The 18986-nt window shown below is 41.4% G+C and overlaps 1 protein-coding gene across 1 annotated transcript in view; it reads right to left on the reverse strand.

Annotated features, from left to right (window-relative positions):
- Window positions 1-18986, reverse strand: part of GRM4 (glutamate metabotropic receptor 4) — a 341390-nt gene that overhangs the window by 90077 nt on the left and 232327 nt on the right. Inside the window, exon 6 of the mRNA XM_081949329.1 lies at window positions 9654-9808. Coding sequence (XP_081805455.1) covers window positions 9654-9808 — 155 coding nt within the window. The remainder of the gene's footprint in view (window positions 1-9653; window positions 9809-18986) is intronic.

Below are 18986 nucleotides of genomic sequence, written 5' to 3' on the forward strand. Positions count from 1 at the left end.
CAGGTTTCAATTTATTTTACTACTGGTTCGCTCATGTGCGCTTGCACGACACTTCTGGGCATGCACAGAAGCGTCCGGGTGGGTGGGCGGAGCCTCCTGCCACCGCCACTCCTGGTTCGCCCGATGCAGGGTGAACGGGCAGAAATCACCTCTGCTCAGCATATATTACATTGCATCTTAACAGCTTTCTCAATTCTCTTGTTCAGCTATAGAACACTTTAAGGTATTTTTTTTTTTTTTTGAGTCTCAAATTTTGAATCTCTGCCTTTTAAAAAAAAATAATTTATTAAATATATGCTGCCCAACTACAAGTGACTAGGGATGGTTTACAAATTGTTAAAAACAATTAAAAACAAAGAAACAGGACATTCAACACAAGTAATAACAACAACAAGACAAGCACAGATGTCGGAGAAAACAAATGGTTGTTGAGAACGTTCCTCATCCTTACTGCCACAAGATATACCCATGTACTTTTAGTCTTCCTCCAGTGGTGATCCTGTTACTCTTTCAAGTACACTTAGTTGCACCCCAGTATAAGCACACAGGTAGAGACCTAATATGAGTGATATGAACCAAGGCCTCAGCTACTCGCTCATTCCAGGCAGCATGTAGGGCCTGAGCCAAACAACCCACCAGGAAAACCCCAAGCTCTCTCTGGAACTTCTTCACGTCCATCATTCACCTGGGGCAAGCTGATTGAACAGGCCCTATTTTCCTGCAGAAAGAGTAGCCCAGTAAGTCAAAAGGCAACTAGAGAGTGGGCTAATGTCCCTCTCTTCTAGATTATACCTCAACTTTGGGACAAAAAGTAGATCTAGCTTGCAGTCTCCAGTATCTGTTGTGCTGTTGATTACGTAGGAAAGGTCCCAGTTTGGCAGACCACAAACTCCTAAGATGCCCCAGATTCAACATCACATCGTAGTGACTTTAAATCCCTAAAGACCAATGGCCCAAGGTTGGCCCAAAGTTATGTATTTGCAGGGAAAATTTATTTATATTTGCATTATCACATAGATACGCATGAAATTAATGTTTTGATTTTCATTCATAATGTCTTCATTGAAGGTTCATGGGCTTTATTAACAGAAAAAAGTTTTCATTTGACTTATGTTGTTCAGAGTTTTCCGAATACAGCATCTTGTTGACTTGAAATGATAAGCTATTTTAGACAGTTCTTTTCATGAATCAAAGGAGAGAAGCAACATACATTGAATTTCTTTACCTGTAGCAAATGATCAGCTGAATGGTCAGCTTGGAAATTCTCTGACGTAAAAGCAGATCAACCTCCAGACAGGCAAAGTGTTAGAGTTAAAGATTATTGAAGGTAGCTTGGGGTTTGCGGCCTGCAACAGATTCATCCTATTGATGAATCATTGCCTCAGCTTTCATTAACCCATGTCAGTCCATGTCTGGCTGGGAATTATGAACACTGTCATCTGAAACATATAGAAGACACTAAGTTGGCTTTTCTGGTGATTCATAGGGCAGCTGATCAAAATCTGATTCAATTTTGCAATTCATTTGATAAATTGATTTGAATCATCAAAGAATTTGGGTGATTTGTTGCTACAAAAGTCTCCTCATGCCTAGAAGTCCAACTAATGTCTGGATTAATTCAGAGGCAACTGATCTGCTATGCACCAGACCTATTTACAATTCTGATCTGAAGAGTCAGTTAAAAGATTGAATTGCCACTGAAGTGAAGCTTCACATGGTCCTCAATGGTAAGTATTTTTTTATCTACTAATCTAGACATCATCGAGAGTCTAACAATGCCAGATTTAGCTCACAGCCATAGTTACATTTCTTGAAGAGTCATTCATTAGAAAGGAAAGAACTGTTGAGTACCATAAGCCCATTAAACAGACTTCATTCAATTAATAAGGCTATGCCTTAGGGAGAGAGTCATAAAGCCACCATCTTTAGTGTATGTATTTCAACCCCCTCTGATAGTCATTTTACACTAAAGAAATTAGTTCGTGTTTAGCATAATTATAATTAAGCTTTTGCTATTGGCTCAGAGCAGCATAGCTTTGTATAGTCAAAGGCCCATATCCATTGCATCAGTGGTGGGTTTCAATTTATTTTACTACTGGTTTGCTCGTGCATGTGCATGCTCGTGTACATGCATGACACTCTGCATATGCACAGAAGCTTCTGCACATGTGCAGAAGCGTCTGGGTGGATGAGTGGAGCCTCCCATCACCGCCATTACAAATTCGCCTGATCCAGGGTGAACTGGTAGAAACCCACATCTGCATTGCATTCACTAGTTTTTATTTCAAAACATATGTGTTTTCTAGGCTGCTGATTATTCTTTGCTTGATGAACAACTGATTTCAGATCAATGCCATTTATTTGCACATGAATTTGAGGATGAGGGAAGGTTGATTTAAGTCCATATACTTGCTTTTTAAATTTATGGCAGTTTCAAAATGAGCACTGTTAAAGTGCCAATTTTACTGAATTCTCCCCACTACCACTTCTATTTCGCTTCTTTAAAAAAAAGTTTTATAATCATGGGTTGAATATTTTTATTGCATACATATTTCACTATATTTTTTTTCAAAACTCTCAGTCTGACTGATATCTTAATATTTTATTGTCTTAACAGTGTGTGTGCTGAGTTTTATAAAAGATACGTGGCAAATCCTGGGGGCAGAGTGAAAAGAGGGATCAGCCTAGAATCCCTACGTAACCACAAATGTAACATCCTTTGAGTGCTATTGACCTTTATCTAACTCTAACCAGGTTGTGACTGTTAGTTAAGAAGATTCCTGGGCATGTGCTTTTAGCAATAAATCAGCTTAATTGAAACTTAATTGGATCTGGTCTTTCACACCTGACAATAATTGACCCAAGTAACCCTGTGAGCTTTATGGTTGAATACAGGTTTGTATTCAGGTTTTCTCCTGTGTGATTTCAACATCTTAAGTATTACTCGAGATAAGAATCTCCATTTTGATCATAAAAAACTAAGATGTAATCACTTAAGAATTGTGTGGAACTATTGGGCCTAACGTTAAGGAAATATGGTGTACTGACATCTCTGAAAGAGCAGAGAGACACTGCAACAGGGATCTCAGACTGGAACATAGATGCTAACCTGCAAAATCTTTTTGGATCAAAGACAGATGCTGAGATAACCCACTTGTACTCTGGGGGGCAACTCCCCATAAATAAACTACAGAAATTGAAGTTTTTGCAGCCAATCTGGGAGTTTAGCAGCCAGAGGTCCTGGGATTCCACCTACATTCATAACTGCAATATAACCTATATGCAGTGACGTGGGGTGAGAGTTACAGCTGGTGAGGCTGGTGACGTCATCAGGAAGGCGGGGAATGGGACCACGTGTGCAGGAGGCTGAGGCAGCCCCCACCTTCCTGAGTGAACATTAAGGGGACCGCGGAGTGCACTGATCCGCGTAGCCTTGCTTCCTCCACCGGCGCCAGTCCCTTCCCCCCCCACTCCTTCAAGGTCTTCCACCAACCCAAAGCCCAATCCCCAGAGGCCTCCCTCGGGCCTTCTGCATCCCCCTAACTCTTCCTGCATGGCTTCTTCAGCGTTGTCACCTCAGCGAAGCCCTGCCTTGGCAGCCAGCAAAAGACCCGTTGGCTCCCGGGAATGGCCCCACATCAAACGAGAGACTCACCTACAGGGCGGGCCTTTCCCGAGCCGCCGACTCCGAGAAAAAAATCGGGGTGAGAGAGGGAGACGCACAAAATGGGGGCAGGAGCTTCCCAGGGGTGTGGGAGAGGAGGAGGAAGAAGAAGAGCCTGTCCAAGGCTTGCAGCCGCCGGCGCCCACAAACGTGGGCCCGTGGCGGTGGGTTCCTTTGCGTTTGCTTCCTAACGACCCGAGAGGTGGTGTGCCGGCTGTGTGGTTGTCAAGCGGCTTCACGAATCGCTGCCCAGGAAAAGCAGCTCCACGGGGCCCGGCGGCAAGGCTTGAGCGGGGTGACAGAAAAGCCGCCTGAATGGGAAAGCAACGAAAGGGGTGCATTTTCACCCCGCTGAAGCCTTGCTGCCTGAATGGGAAGCCTACCTCGCTGTCCCTTTCATTGCTTTCCCATTCAGGCAGCTGCGTTTTCACCCCGCTGAAGCCTTGCTGCCTGAATGGGAAGCCGTCCTCGCTGTCCCTTTCATTGCTTTCCCATTCAGGCAGCTGCGTTTTCACCCCGCTGAAGCCTTGCTGCCTGAATGGGAAGCCGTCCTCGCTGTCCCTTTCATTGCTTTCCCATTCAGGCAACTGCGTTTTCACCTCGCTGAAGCCTTGCTGCCTGAATGGGAAAGCAAGAAAGGGGCTGCGTTTTCACCTCGCTGAAGCCTTGCTGCTGAATGGGAAAGCAAGAAAGGGGCTGCGTTTTCACCTCGCTGAAGCCTTGCTGCCTAAATGGGAAAGCAAGAAAGGGGCTGCGTTTTCACCCCGCTGAAGCCTTGCTGCCTGAATGGGAAAGCAACGAAAGGGGCTGCGCTTTCACCCCGCTCAAGCCTTGCTGCCTGAATGGGAAAGCAATGAAAGGGGCTGCGTTTTGACCTCGCTGAAGCCTTGCTGCCTGAATGGGAAAGCAACGAAAGGGGCAGCGAGGACGGCTTCCCATTCAGGCAGCAAGGCTTCAGCGCGGTGAAAGCGCAGCCCCTTTCATTGCTTTCCCATTCAGGCGGCTGCTCTGTCACCCCGCTCAAGCCTTGCCGCCGGGCCCCGCGGAGCTGCTTTTCCTCAAGCGCAGCCGCCTGAATGGGAAAGCAACGAAAGGGGCAGTGAGGTCGTTCTCCAGTCGCTTTCATGGCTTCGTCATCCGGGAGCGCCAACAACATTTCTGCCTCCGCAGCTCCCGGGCGCGGCTGACGGATGTATGTAATATTATAATATTATATATATATATATATATATATATATATATATATATATATATATATATATATATATATATATATATATATATATATATATATATATATATATATATATATATATATATACATACATATAGTATATAATATTATATACTATTATTTCATGAAGAGAGGTGAGGCTCTGCCTCCCCTGCCTCCCCTGACCGCACGTCCCTGCCTATATGGAAAATAAGACTTCCTTCCTCATTTCTTAATCACTTTGTGAAATAATTAATCTGTAAATATAGAGGAATTTCCTCTGCAGCAAAGATAAGATTCCTTTTGGTTAATTAAACCTTCTTTCAGGATTATAAAAATAAAAAGAGACTTTAAGGATTTAAAGATTCGAGAATTTTTTTGCAAAAAGCTTAACAAAGAGAACATTTAATGTCTTCACATTTAACCTTAAATGTGAATGACACAAAGGGACATTTCAACATGTTTGATGGACATGTAAAACAGCCAGAAAATTTTGAATACAAATGCATACAATAATTCAGAAGATTATAAAGAGTAAAAGTACTGTTGAAACCAGATGTTTTTCTTTAGGGCTAATAGAAAGACAGCTGGGAAAAAATAATGAAACTTTTGTTTCTAGGCTCAAAGGGAAAGTACATGTCAGCCATGTTTAGGAGGGCCTTTGATTTGATTTATCTTGTATCAACTGTATTTTACCCTCAATTGGGGAATTGTCTTATAGCTACCTTTAGTTTGGACTATTGTAACACAGTCTACATGGAACTGTACTTGAAAACCATTCCAAAATTATATCTGGACCAGAATATGGTGGTGCAAGTAGTTATGAATGCATCTCAGTTCACCTACGAGACACTTCTATTTTGTTAACTACACCAGTAACTACTTTGTTTCCAGGTTCAGTTCAAAATGCTGATGATAATCTATAAAGGTTTTCATAGCTTTGGGGCCTAGATATTTACTACTTTCTCCAAATATTTCTCCCCATCCCATAAGACCTGTCAGAATCAATTGCTCTGAGTCCAACAACAATATCAACAACAAAAATGCCTTTTTCTGGAACTCAGAGAGGTATCTTACTTTGGACTCTGGAACAGTATTTCCCCCTTAGGTTTGTTCCTGCCCTATTCCTGCTGTTCTTTACAAAACCCTTATAAACTGGAATCTTCCAGCAGGCCTTGTGTCAGGGTGATTTACCAATCAACTGAATTGTTGAGGGATTGTTTGATTTTCCCTGGCATTTCCATTTATTATTTTTGTTCTTTATTGTTATGGCATGTTTTAATCTTTTGGTGTGCTACCTTGAGTCATTAAATAAGAGGAATGAGAAGGTCATCATTTTGCAAATGAAATCTTAATAACCTGAAAGGAGAAAATGTGTGTGCAAATATATAAAGAGCAGGATTGGAACATTGAAGAATAAACCAAATCAAAGATACAAAAACTTCCTCAAAATGTAACATAAAATGTTGAAAGAGGAAGCCTGGGATTAAAAGGATCTGAATTTAATATGATTATTCATTGTACTTTTCTTCTTACAAAGATCATAAATAGTGTTCTCCCAGGTTTGTTCTGACCTAAAGTTACTGAACTTCAGCAAGGAGTGTTATTACGTGCCCTCAGATAATCCTGCAAGTGGGTCTGAAATCTGGAGTGAGTTACTGATTTTATATTGAACACAACAGAAGAGGAACTCATAAGAAACAAGGACTCATAGCATAACAATAGGGGGCTAAGATTGGAAGAGAATTGAGAACCCCATTTAACAAATTACTGATAATGATATTGACCTCCTCAAAGCAGAAAGGATAGCCTTTTCAATTTAGTAGGCATGTCTCAAATTTTGAGAGGATGCAATGAGTGTTTTCTCTTGAAAAGAAGGAGGAATTACAAAACACCAATTTCCTTGAAGAGGCTGTTTTTCTCTTCTGTCCTCCAGGATCTCCCTGTACCTCCAATCTAGCTTTGTCTTTGTGGGATGCAGCTAAGCACTACTTTAAAATACAACTCCAAAGAGCAACTTATCATTTTGCCCTGCTGATTAAAAGAGAATATATGGATGCCCATTAGTACTGTAATAGAGCTGATATTTTGTTTTTGCAGCATGCTAAAGAAATGCAGGTTAAGTTGGAAACCTCAGGTTGAGTTGTCCTTGCTTTGCAATACTTACCAACTGGGGATGTTTCATCCTAAAGCTGAAAGCAAGTATGTTTAACAGTCTTCTTAGAGAGTACATCAGAGCTACTTGATCTTAGTGAAAGTCTTTTTTAAAATATCTTGATACCATCATCTCAAATGCATAGGAATAATCCTGATCGTGCTTAGGACAGGAGATCTCCAACTGTAGGTTTTGAGCAACTTAGAAAAAGGTGGCAATATTTTTCTAAAATATTGCTTCTGGTAATTAAACTTGGTCTTTGAGTATTACTAAAGTTACAATGGTTTCTGCCTCCTTCCTTTTCTTAGCAGAGGCGCACAGCATCTATGAGTCACATACAATCCAGTGGTCTCTATATTATTATTTCTGTTGTAGAATGTGACTTTACAACGAACTTTTATTATATTCTCATATCTATTTATTTTACACGATATTTATCTATTAAAGTCTGCCAAGACATCAAAAAGTCAATAAAACTGTATAAACTGTGATTAAATTGTTTTGTATTTTACGAGTGTGGTTTTTAACACAGTTGAAATGAATAAAAGTCTGGTTTCTGCAGAGAGTTACAACTGACATGTGACAAAATATTACTGGATATTTCTGATCCATGAAATCGGCCATCAATAATTGAGTTCAGCTTCTTTTGGAAATGCTTCTGGCTTCTGTACTAGTGTCCTTGGTAGCAATATAGTTTTGATATTTGGATTGATGTAGAAGTTTACACAGGTATTTTACAATAATCAGAGGATCATTGCTTGCCCTCTTTGGAAGAGCTTTATAGCTCCCACTGCCTTAAGAAAGTTCAAAACATTCTCAAAGATCCATCTCATCCTGGGCACTTTTTTTTAAACTATTGCCATCTGGTAGACGGTACAGGATAATAAAAACAAGGAGAAACAGGCTGAAAAACAGCTTCTATCCCAGGGTAATAACCACATTGAATTATACGATATAGTGCAATATTGGGTTTTCAATTTCAGTTATATAGAATGTAAAATTGTAATGTACACTGAAGACGGCATTTAATTTCATTGTACCATGTGCAATGACAATAAAGTAAACTTTAAAAAAAACCACTTGTATAGTAAAGTAAGAATGAACATTGTTACCCATTATTTTAAGTTTCTAACCATTAAAAAAAAGATATTGGTATGTGGTAAGAGAAATGATGAAAATTACATTACATTATCCAATGCCAATCAAAATCAAGAAAGTGCACTAACAAAGTATACTGACAAATGTATCTCTGATTTCATCATTGTTTCTCATACTGGAAAAGAAGGATCTTAATCTGTTATTTGTAAGAAAATGCTGTTCACTCAAAGTACCAAGCCAAGCAGACTGGCTTCAGCCTTCAAAATGACCCCTAGAATTGAATCAAAGGAAAAGTAGTAAGGTATATTCATTTCTTGTTCAATGGTAACACAAAATAAATCACTCAATTGAGTACTGTTGCCATTTTGGAAAGTTGAGAAATCTTAACTTACAGTATCTTAACATCTGGCTTTAAAGCTCTGAATGACCATTAGCAAAGGGTTAGTCTTTTGTTCTTCTTGCCATGACATGGTTGTCTGGATTTTTACAACCTGTATCTGGCAACTTTAGTATAGCCCTGATTTAATAGCCTTTTGTCAATTTCAGCTGGGATATATCACTCTCAATGATCATAACAATTACTGAGCATTTCAGAAAGAATCTTCCAGATGGCACATTGTTATGATTATCTACAGCATGTATAAATGTTACCACAAATAAACATCACTGTATGATCCCATAAACTAGAATTTTGCTCCATGTTATAATCCATATCTCTGTGGGAGGAAGACAGTATGTGATACATCACTATCTACTGGCATGAAAAGTGGGAAACCTGTGGTCCTCCAGATGCTGCTGGACTACATATCATATCATTCTACATTTGTCATAATGATCAGCATTGAAATTTAACCACATCTGGAGGGCCACACATGCCTTTTCTTGAACTAGATCACCAGATTTTCTGACTCCCAATTGTTTAATAGCTACAGCAACTAAAATAGAATTTGGATACTGGAATAAAGAATGCTGGAGGGTGGGAGATGAGTTGGTTTTGCCTTTTTTTGTATAAAAGGATTATAATTTTAGTTCTGGTGCACTAAGTATTTACTCAGAAGCTTGCTACTCCCTAAATGTGAGACTAACTCCTGAGCCACTGCTTTGGCCACACATGGCTGATGATACTGAAGTTTTAATATAAAACAATATAGGCTTCATAAGCATGAAACTATCCACTTTAGCTCAGAACATCTATTGTCATTTTTTAACAGATCGAGACACCTTTTCAGCAAGCAGTCTGATCATAAGCGAGACATACATCATTTGTTGCTAAACAAGCTGTTGTTCAGATATAAGTTTCAGCAGAGCAAAATTCAAGGCAAATCATGGACATTCAAGGAATAAGGTCTTTTAATGTACCCCAAATCAAAATGAGCTTCTTTCCATAATCATCAAAAAGCATGGATGACATCTGAATGAATGTAACAAGCTAAGAATAATGATAACAGATTTTTATTTTTATACACTTACCAAATTCAAAGAACAAGCTAAAACAAGCTAAGCTTGAAAATTTCTAGGCTTACCTCTAACAGATGCCCTCTTGGGCAAGATGGTGACAGATCCTTCTGCAACCTCTTCCACATCTCTCACGGGGGCAATTTTGGAACCCCAGCTGTCAGAACCCATCCAGATGAAGTGCCCACTCTGATTGGCTCGCTTTGCTGCCATCAACACATTCCTGGAGAGACAAAAGCAAAACCCAGCTCATGTGACCATTAGGGGTTTTATATTTAAACTGATGTAGGCATTGTGTCAAATTGGCAAGACAGGAAGCACCCACATTGTGTTCATTATATAAATTGCAAATACAATTAACTTGGCATGTTCAGTCATATCCAGAAGTAACCTATTCAGTTACCACTTTTCACAGCATTGCTATTTGCCATATTTATTTCTCTGCACAACATTAAATCTATGGATACACATAGCAATCCAAATCTGGATTCTCCTTCAAAGCAACCTTTAACATCTTCAAAGCAACCATAACCCAATCAGACCATATCTTTGAAGACTTTATCTCACAAATTGATTATCCAGTGATCCTCTATTTTGCATTTCTTGAAAATATTGGGTGTGCATTTAAAGAGTCAATGAATGCTGGATAATCAGGATCAAATACACAGGAGTTAGTGAGACCATGTATTTAGGACAATTTAATGTTCTACAACTCTTTTAGCCTCCATAATATACATCCCATTTATAACTAAACTCTGGGAGGTATGGCATAAGGATTTAGGAGAACATACAGGATTGAAGTCAAATGTAATTTCACTATTTTTACCTCGCATTGTTGTTCCAATATCACCTGAAATGATGGTATAATGTTCTCTAGGGAAAAACTGATTGCCTGTTCCATTCCACATCACCAGATAATCCCATTTTTAATTTAGTCTGCACAACCTATTCCAATTTATGAAATTTCTGCCAATCCCAGTAACTAGTAAACCCGACATGAGTTCTTTCTTTCATTGCAATATCTGGGATAAATTTTATTCAGTTATTATTTATTAAAATTATTAATAAATAATTATTATACTGACAATTGCTGAAGTCTCTTGACAACCTATAGTAAAAACTTAAAACCTAAATTAAAACTCTGCTAGAATAATAATGTAAATAAAATTAAAAAGAATGTAAACAAAATAAACAATTCAAACCATGCCATAGGGCTTTTTGAGTTAAGGTCCACAATTCAACAGAGAGTTAATTCTAAAGAATTTGGGTGACTACAGACAAGGCATGATTCCTGGTTGCCTGCAGCAGCTTTAACTGAACTTCCTCAGATGATGCCTTGAACCCAAGCCATAGATGATTTTAAATATAATAATCAACACTATGTATTTCATCTAAAACGAAGTGATTGATTCTACAATATTTTCAGCACTAATGTGATTTTCCAAAGGGCAACTTGGCAGCTGAATTCTGTGCCAACTCAAATTTCTGGACTAGACATAAAGGCAGTCCCATAATTGCTTAAAGTTAGATTTCCAGAATATACATGACTGTTTTAAGATCATTTTCTTCCAGGAAGCAAAGGAGTTGGCATATCATTTAAAGCCAATGAAAAGTATCTCTAGCTGTTGCCTCGCTTGGAGAGAGATTGGAGAGAGATGAAAATTGAGAAATACTCCAAAACTTTATATCTGCTCCTTCATAAAAGTGCAATTCCATTCAGAACAAAATCTACCCTGACTCTGGAATTATGGACCCTCACAAAGAACATCTTCATCTTGTTTGATTCCAAATTCAATATATGAACCCACTAAGTTCAATTCATTATCAACTGCAGGCAGATATTCCAGAGAAACACTCTATTAACTGAAGAAGTTTCAGAGAATACATGTCTGGATACATCAATGTACTGACATTCTGCTCCAAACCTCCATATTTAAAAATGTGATATTAAAAAGATATTAAAAAGCAGTGGAGATCAATTGGAAGGACCAGTGTATAGTTTAAGCAGAAACTGTTTCCAAATAATAATATCTCCCATTCTCAAAATTTTCAATACAGTAATCCAGATGGATATAATGGCTGATACTATAATCTGAGGAATCGTCTCTTTCCGGTCACATATACCCAACTCCCCAGAGCAGAGAGGCAAGGAATGTTGAAGGTCCCATCTCCTAGGGAGATACACATGGTGGGACCCAGAAGAAGGGCTTTCTCCATGGTGGCTCCCTCTCTCTGGAACATCATTCCGCCAGAGATTAGAATGGTCCCCACTCTAACACTCTTCCTCAAGGCGCTGAAGACCTGGTTCTGTCAGTGGGCCTGGGGAAGCCAGAGCGGAATGAAGCCCATTAAATGGCTTGTGTGATATGTTGTTGCCAGGGTGGGATTTTATTATATTATTTTATTAATTTATTATATGATTCTCTTTTTTATTAGTTTTATTGTTTTTTATATAAGGTTTTTATATTCTTGTAAGCTGCCTTGAGTTGCCATATGCGAATAGACGACAATATAAATTTCCTAAATAAATAAATAAAAGCCTTTTTTAAAATTGAAAAAAAGAAGAAGGGTCATATCTCTGCTGTCAAGGTCCAAAGACAATACAATTATCAATTGTATTTTTACTGTTACCAATCACAAGATAATGGCTCCATCATGACCAAAAAGGCTGTTAAAAAGATTTTAGGTACAGGAAGATAAAAAAAAACTACTTCACATCGAGTCAAATTTTTGTATTTCTAACTGGGAACTATCTATCAGATTAATGGGAACTCTACTGCACCGTAGGAAATGGTGCTAGTTGTTTCACCAAGATTTGGAAGGGTTTGAATAGAGGAGTGACTGAATAAGTGATATGCACTTCTTTTGCTTGGTACCTATAATTTTATTCCTTTTAATGAATGAGGATGTACAGATAGTCTTCATTTGACGACTGCTCAAGGTTACAATGTACCCCCCAAAAGATATTGATTACTTCCCTCCCATAGTTACGAGATAGCATTTTGGACACTTGCCAGTCAGTTACAGTATTTCCTGGCCACATGGCCACAATTTGTAGCATTTTTTGCTGTTTTCCTCTGGGAGAATGGATTCACTTAATGACCATGTGACTCATTTAACAATCACATGATTCACTTAACAATCATGGTGATTCACCTTACTATGGTTGTAAAATCAAGTCAGGTCAGGTGGTGACCTGCTTAACAATCACAAGGATTTATGTTGGAAATTCTGGATTCATTATGGTCATTAAATAAGGGCTACCTGTAATACAGTATTAAACATTTATTTATTTTAGTCACTAAAGAGTATACTGGGATTATTTTATTTTGCCATTTCCTTGGTGAGCATCTCCTTTTCAATCAATTTTTTTTGAAAACAGATACTTGTTAACTTTGAGATGGTCTCATTGCCATTTATTATTAATATTGTTATGGTGCCTTCCAGTCAGTCTTGTCTCCTGGCAAGTGCCTGGATAAGTCATTGCAGTTTTCTTGGCAAGATTTCAGTAGTGGTTTGCCATTGCCTGCATCCTAGAACTCGAGAGAGAGAGAGAGAGAGGGAGGGAGGGAGGGAGGGAGGGAGGGAGGGAGAGAGAGAGAGAGGGAGAGTGTGACAGAGTCACCAGGTGGCTTCATGTCTAAGGCAGGACTAGAGCTCATGGTCACCTGGTTTCTAAGCTTACGCCTTAACTACCAAACAACTCCTTAACCTTGATCATCTCAATTATGGTAGAATTAAACAAAGGACTCCAAATACAAGAGAAGATGAACTTGCCCTTGGCAAATTCCAGTGAAATGAGGTGATTAAAAAAGAGTGTGAGTAATGATGATTCAGAACCTTTATAAGCAAGTCAATACCCCCACCCACATGGAATGGAACAGAATTAAACAGAATTAAACAGGAGAATGCCGGATATTTTCTGGATTTGAAGTGATCCACCCACTATCATCTCTTTGGGATTCCATGATTGGCAGAAGGGTGAAGGTCTTCCTTTCTTTGTATATTTCTACTCTTCAACAGTCTTTGCTCCTTGTCTTGTGTTATGTTATATTCTTGGCTATTATGTTACAACTATCTCATGTTAATTTACTATTGTACTACTTTCTTATTCCGCCTTGGAATAAGGCATACCTGCTCATCATTGCTTTGAAATCTAAAAGAATCCAAATTTCCGGTCTATTGGACAGGGACACAGCAATACAGAGTCCGAGGTCTTGCACAGCACTGACCCTTTAACTAGAGAGGCTGCAACTGGATCTGAGATCTTCTACATGAAAGCATCTGCTCTACATTTTAATTGCACCTTGGGACATAATCCTGTGCAAGTCTTCACCAAAATTATGACACATCCTTAGTTCAGTGAAGTTTATACTGAACCTTATAGGTGAAATCCATCATCACTTTATAATAGGGTATATTTCTTCTCCAACTTTCTTCAATTCCCATTTGCTCAAGTTTTGTTCCAAAGAACTGATATTAGATTTGGAAAGTTTAGAAGAGGGTTGTTTTATTACAACGGTCGCGGGCAGGGGGGGATGCGAGGACAAGAGAAGATCACAAGGTCGGTTGGGAGACCGTGGCTGCTGGCTACGCCCGGTCGTTCGTACCAACCCCCGCAACCTAGGTGGTCGGGAACTACAGAGACAGGGCCTGCGGCTGGTGCTTTGCAATGCAAGGTCCGTGACCAACAAGGCCCCCCTCATTAATGAGTTGATCTCTGAGAGGGAGCTGGACCTTGCAGGAATAACGGAGATCTGGTTGGGTCACGAGGGTGGGTTACCCCTCGTGGAAATGTGCCCACCGGGTTTCCATGCATTCCATCAGCCTCGGGCCCTGGGTAGGGGTGGAGGGGTGGCGGTAGTTATACGGGATTGTCTAGAGCCGAGGGAGTTCACTGTCCCTCAGATACCCGGATGTGAGTCACTAGATGTGAAATGGGGCCCAGGGAGGCAGTGGGGTCTGCTGATTGTATACTTGGCTCCTCGCTATACGTCAGCGGCCCTGCCCGAGCTCCTCGAGCTGATCTCGGAGACGGCGGTGGAGATCCCCAAACTTTTGGTTATGGGGGATTTCAACCTGCCGTCGGCGGGAGCAGCATCCGAGGTGGCTCAGGAGTTCATGGCTTCCATGACAGCCATGGGCCTGACCCAACTAATTCAGGGCCCCACACACGAAGGTGGCCACACACTGGACCTTGTGTTTGTATCTGAGCAGTGGACGAGTGATCTGGGTATAGGGGACTTAGCTGTCACACCCCTGTCATGGTCAGATCACTCATGTCTCCGGCTAGACTTCCCTGGCGCTACCCTCCACCGTGAGGAGGCGGAGCCCGTTTGTCCAAGCTGGTACCGCCCCAAGCACCTGATGGAACCGGATAGGTTCCAGACGGAGCTTGGGCCACTACCTGTAGCCCTGGTCCACGCTCGGTCGGAGGACCTAGTGGCCGCCTGGAATAGGGCGACGGCTGGGGCCTTGGACCGGGTTGCACCTTTGCAACCTCTCCTACGGCAGCGACCCACCCGGGCTCCTTGGTATACCGAGGAGTTGAGGGTGATGAAGCGCCACAGAAGACGTCTAGAGAGCAGGTGGAGGTCCTCACGCTCCGAGTCTGACCGAGCACAGGTAAGAGCCTATTTATGGACCTACCTTATGGCATTGAAAGCGGCCAAACGCAGACATTGTGCCGCTCTCATTGCATCTGCGGATAACCGCCCTGCCGCCCTGTTTAGGGTGACCCGCTCCCTCTTGTCGCAAGAGACGCGGGGGGCACCCTTACAGGGAAGAGCAGAGGAGTTTGGGGAATACCTGCAGAACAAAGTCGCTCAGATCCGAAGCGGATGGGCCCCCTCCAGTGGACTGGACGGGCCGTCAACAGCGAGTCTTGTGAGACCACTCTGGGAGGAGTTTGACTCTGTTGCCCCCAAGGACTTAGACAGGTTACGTGGACGGCTGCGACCCACCACATGTTCAATGGACCCGTGTCCCTCCTGGCTGGTACTGGCATCCTGGGAGGTGACACGAGGCTGGCTTCTGGGCCTGGTGAACGCCTCATTGGGTGAGGGATCCTTACCAACTGCCTTGAAAGAGGCGGTGGTGAGGCCCTTACTCAAGAGGCCTTCACTTGACCCAATGGAGCTAGCTAATTATCGTCCAGTCTCCAACCTTCCCTTCCTGGCGAAGGTTGTTGAGAATGTGGTGGCGCAGCAATTTCCATGTCACCTCGATGAATCCGACTATCTAGACCCACGCCAGTCCAGCTTCCGACCCGGGCACAGCACAAAGACAGCCTTGGTCGCGTTGGTTGATGATCTCTGGAGGGCCAGAGATAGAGGTTGTTCCTCTATCCTGGTCCTATTAGACCTCTCAGCGGCTTTTGATACCATCGACCATGGTATCCTATTGCGCCGGCTGGAGGGGATGGGAGTCGGAGGCACCGTTTTACGGTGGTTCGGCTCTTACCTCTCTGGCCGGATGCAATATGTGTTGACAGGGGGGCAGAGGTCGACCCTGAGGCCACTCTCTTGTGGGGTGCCGCAGGGGTCGGTCCTCTCGCCCCTTCTGTTCAACGCATATGTGAAGCCACTGGGTGAGATCATCCGTGGTTTTGGGGTTGAATATCATCTGTACGCTGATGATACCCAGCTGTACATCTCAACCCCAAGCCACCCCAACGAGGCTGTCGAAGTGATGTCCCGGTGTTTGGAAGCCGTCGGGGTCTGGATGGGGGACAACAGACTCAAGCTCAACCCTTCCAAGACTGAGTGGCTGTGGCTACCGGCAACTCGGTTCAGCCAGCTGACTCCATCGCTGGCCATAGGGGACGAGCAATTGCCCCCTGTGGAACGGGTGCACAATTTGGGCGTCCTCCTAGATGCCCAGCTGTCAATGGATGACCATGTGGCAGCCGTGGCAAGGGGGGCGTTCCACCAGGTTCACCTGGTGCGCCAATTGCGCCCCCTACTGGACCAGGATGCCCTACGCACGGTCACTCATGCCCTGGTGACGTCTCGCCTAGACTACTGTAATGCTCTCTACATGGGGCTTCCCTTGGGACGCGCCCGGAGACTGCAGCTAGTCCAGAATGCGGCCGCGCGGGTTGTCATGGGGAGTACCAGATATTCCCACGTAACACCTCTCCTGCGCGAGCTGCACTGGCTGCCTGTGGTTTTTCGGGTGCGTTTCAAGGTTCTGATCACCATCTTTAAAGCACCCATGGCACAGGACCTAGTTACTTGTGGGATCGCATCCTCCCACATACATCCCTGCGGCCAATTCGCTCTCACAGGGAGGGGCTTCTCCAGGTGCCATCCACTAGGCAATGCCAGCGGGCGGCGCCAAGGAGTAGGGCCTTCTCTGTGATGGGCCCAACCCTCTGGAATGACCTCCCCCCCGATATTAGAACCACCACGGACCTCCGCTCCTTCCGACAAAAATTGAAGACTCACCTGTTCCGATTAGCTGGCCTGGCATAATTATAACTGTTATAACTGTTACCTCCTGGAAATATATATTTTAACTGGTATTTCAAGGGTATTGTTTTAAATTTAATTGATTTTAGGGGTTTTAAAGCCATATTTATATTCTTGCTGTACAGTTCTTTTAATTCTTTTAACCTCTTCCATATTTATTTATTTATTCATGTGTTTATCTATTTAATGAATTTTACTGTGGATGATGCTGTGTGGACTGTACACCGCCCCGAGTCCCTTTTGGGAGAGGGGGCGGTCTAGAAGTGCAAATAAATAAATAAATAAATAAATAAATAAATAAATGAATGAATGAATGAATGAATGAATGAATGAATGAATGAATGAATGAATGAATAAATAAATAAATAAATAAATAAATAAATAAATAAATAAATAAATAAATAAATAAATAAACAAATAAATGAGAAAATGTTTCTCCCAGATCACTGGAAACTACTGTATAGTTCACTGGAACTTAACTATTATACAGGATTGCAGCCTTACTTCAGAAGTTCACAATTTAATATTACTCCTTTTGTAATAAAATCATTAACATAAGCTATCAAAAACTCCTTGAAAATGAGAGAGGGAAGAGGTACAAAGATACTTTGCCTATCATATTATTATCAATTTCAATTCAATTTATTAAATTTATAAACCACTCCCTCTCCCCGAAGGGACTCGGGGCGGTGTACAGTCAAAAGTTAAAATACCATATACATAAAAACATCAAAACCCCGTAAAAACGAATTACATACATAAAAATCTATACAGTGATAATAAGATTAAAACAACATTAAAATCTACCCCAGAAATTTAAAATAACTGCCAGGAGGATTGGAGAATAAAACTATAGTTGGGCCAGGCCAGCTAATTGGAACAGGTGGGTCAAAGATTATCATCTTTGAGCCACATAGTTTTAAGCAGGGAAAAATTGGGCAGAAATGACATCAGAGCTCAGTAACAAGAGCCAAGATAACTTCAGTGAAAATGTTATGCTAAAGGCTTTCTTAAGGTTTCTTAAAAGTTTTCAGCCTTTGCAAAAATTGTCCCATTATTCTACCTCATTCTCAAGAAGCTGTAGAAAGCCTTTAGCATTTTGAACTTTTTTTTGGGGGGGGGTCACAAAGTGTCAGAGTACAGTTGTTTTTCTTATATACCGGTAAACTTCTTCTGTGGGAGGAGCTGCGGTATATTGTCTTTCTATGAACTTGAATAAAAATGTGGGAAGACAGGAAGGCTGCTGGAGAAAGGTGTGGGAGAAATGATATAAACCCTTATAAAACATCCACACAACCTCCTTATTACTAAGGCAAGAATTTCCCATCCGTACATGAGAATGTCACCAACCTATTTTTATTTGGGGGGGATATCATATGTGTGAGAGAATCAAAAGTCATTTATTTTCCTTCCAATAAAATTGAAAGTGTGCGCCAGACATTTTTAGCCTAGCAGTATGTGCAACTCTCTGATTTTAAGAAACGTTAATACAGTATCTTTGGGGGTTTTCTCTTTCTTCAAAGCAACACAATTAATTTAGATATTATCCTGATAAGAAAAAGAGTCGGAAGAAGAGATTCCACATATTCTCATTAAGTAAATAAGCAGAAGCATTTGGAAGTCCATCCCCTTCTCAAGAGTGGCCAGAGGGATCATGGTGCTGCCTCAGGAATGTTCTAGGAAAATGGATCATTATATAGTCAAGGCTGATTGATGATTTCTATATTATTTGATCAATGGCCATTTTTCTTTTTTTTCTCTTTTTCAGAAAATCAACCCAACATATGATTCCATAATTCATTTTAACATTACTGGAATAAGATGACTTACAACTGTGTTATTTGCTCACTAAATAAACAGATGTCAAAATGTGCCTAGAGATCTGCAACATTCTTCATTCTCTGAATGTTAAGAACCTGCCTCAAAAAA

The sequence above is a fragment of the Natrix helvetica genome (genome assembly GCF_964273705.1).
Source record: "Natrix helvetica genome assembly, chromosome: 3".
NCBI classification, from domain to species: domain Eukaryota; kingdom Metazoa; phylum Chordata; class Lepidosauria; order Squamata; family Natricidae; genus Natrix; species Natrix helvetica.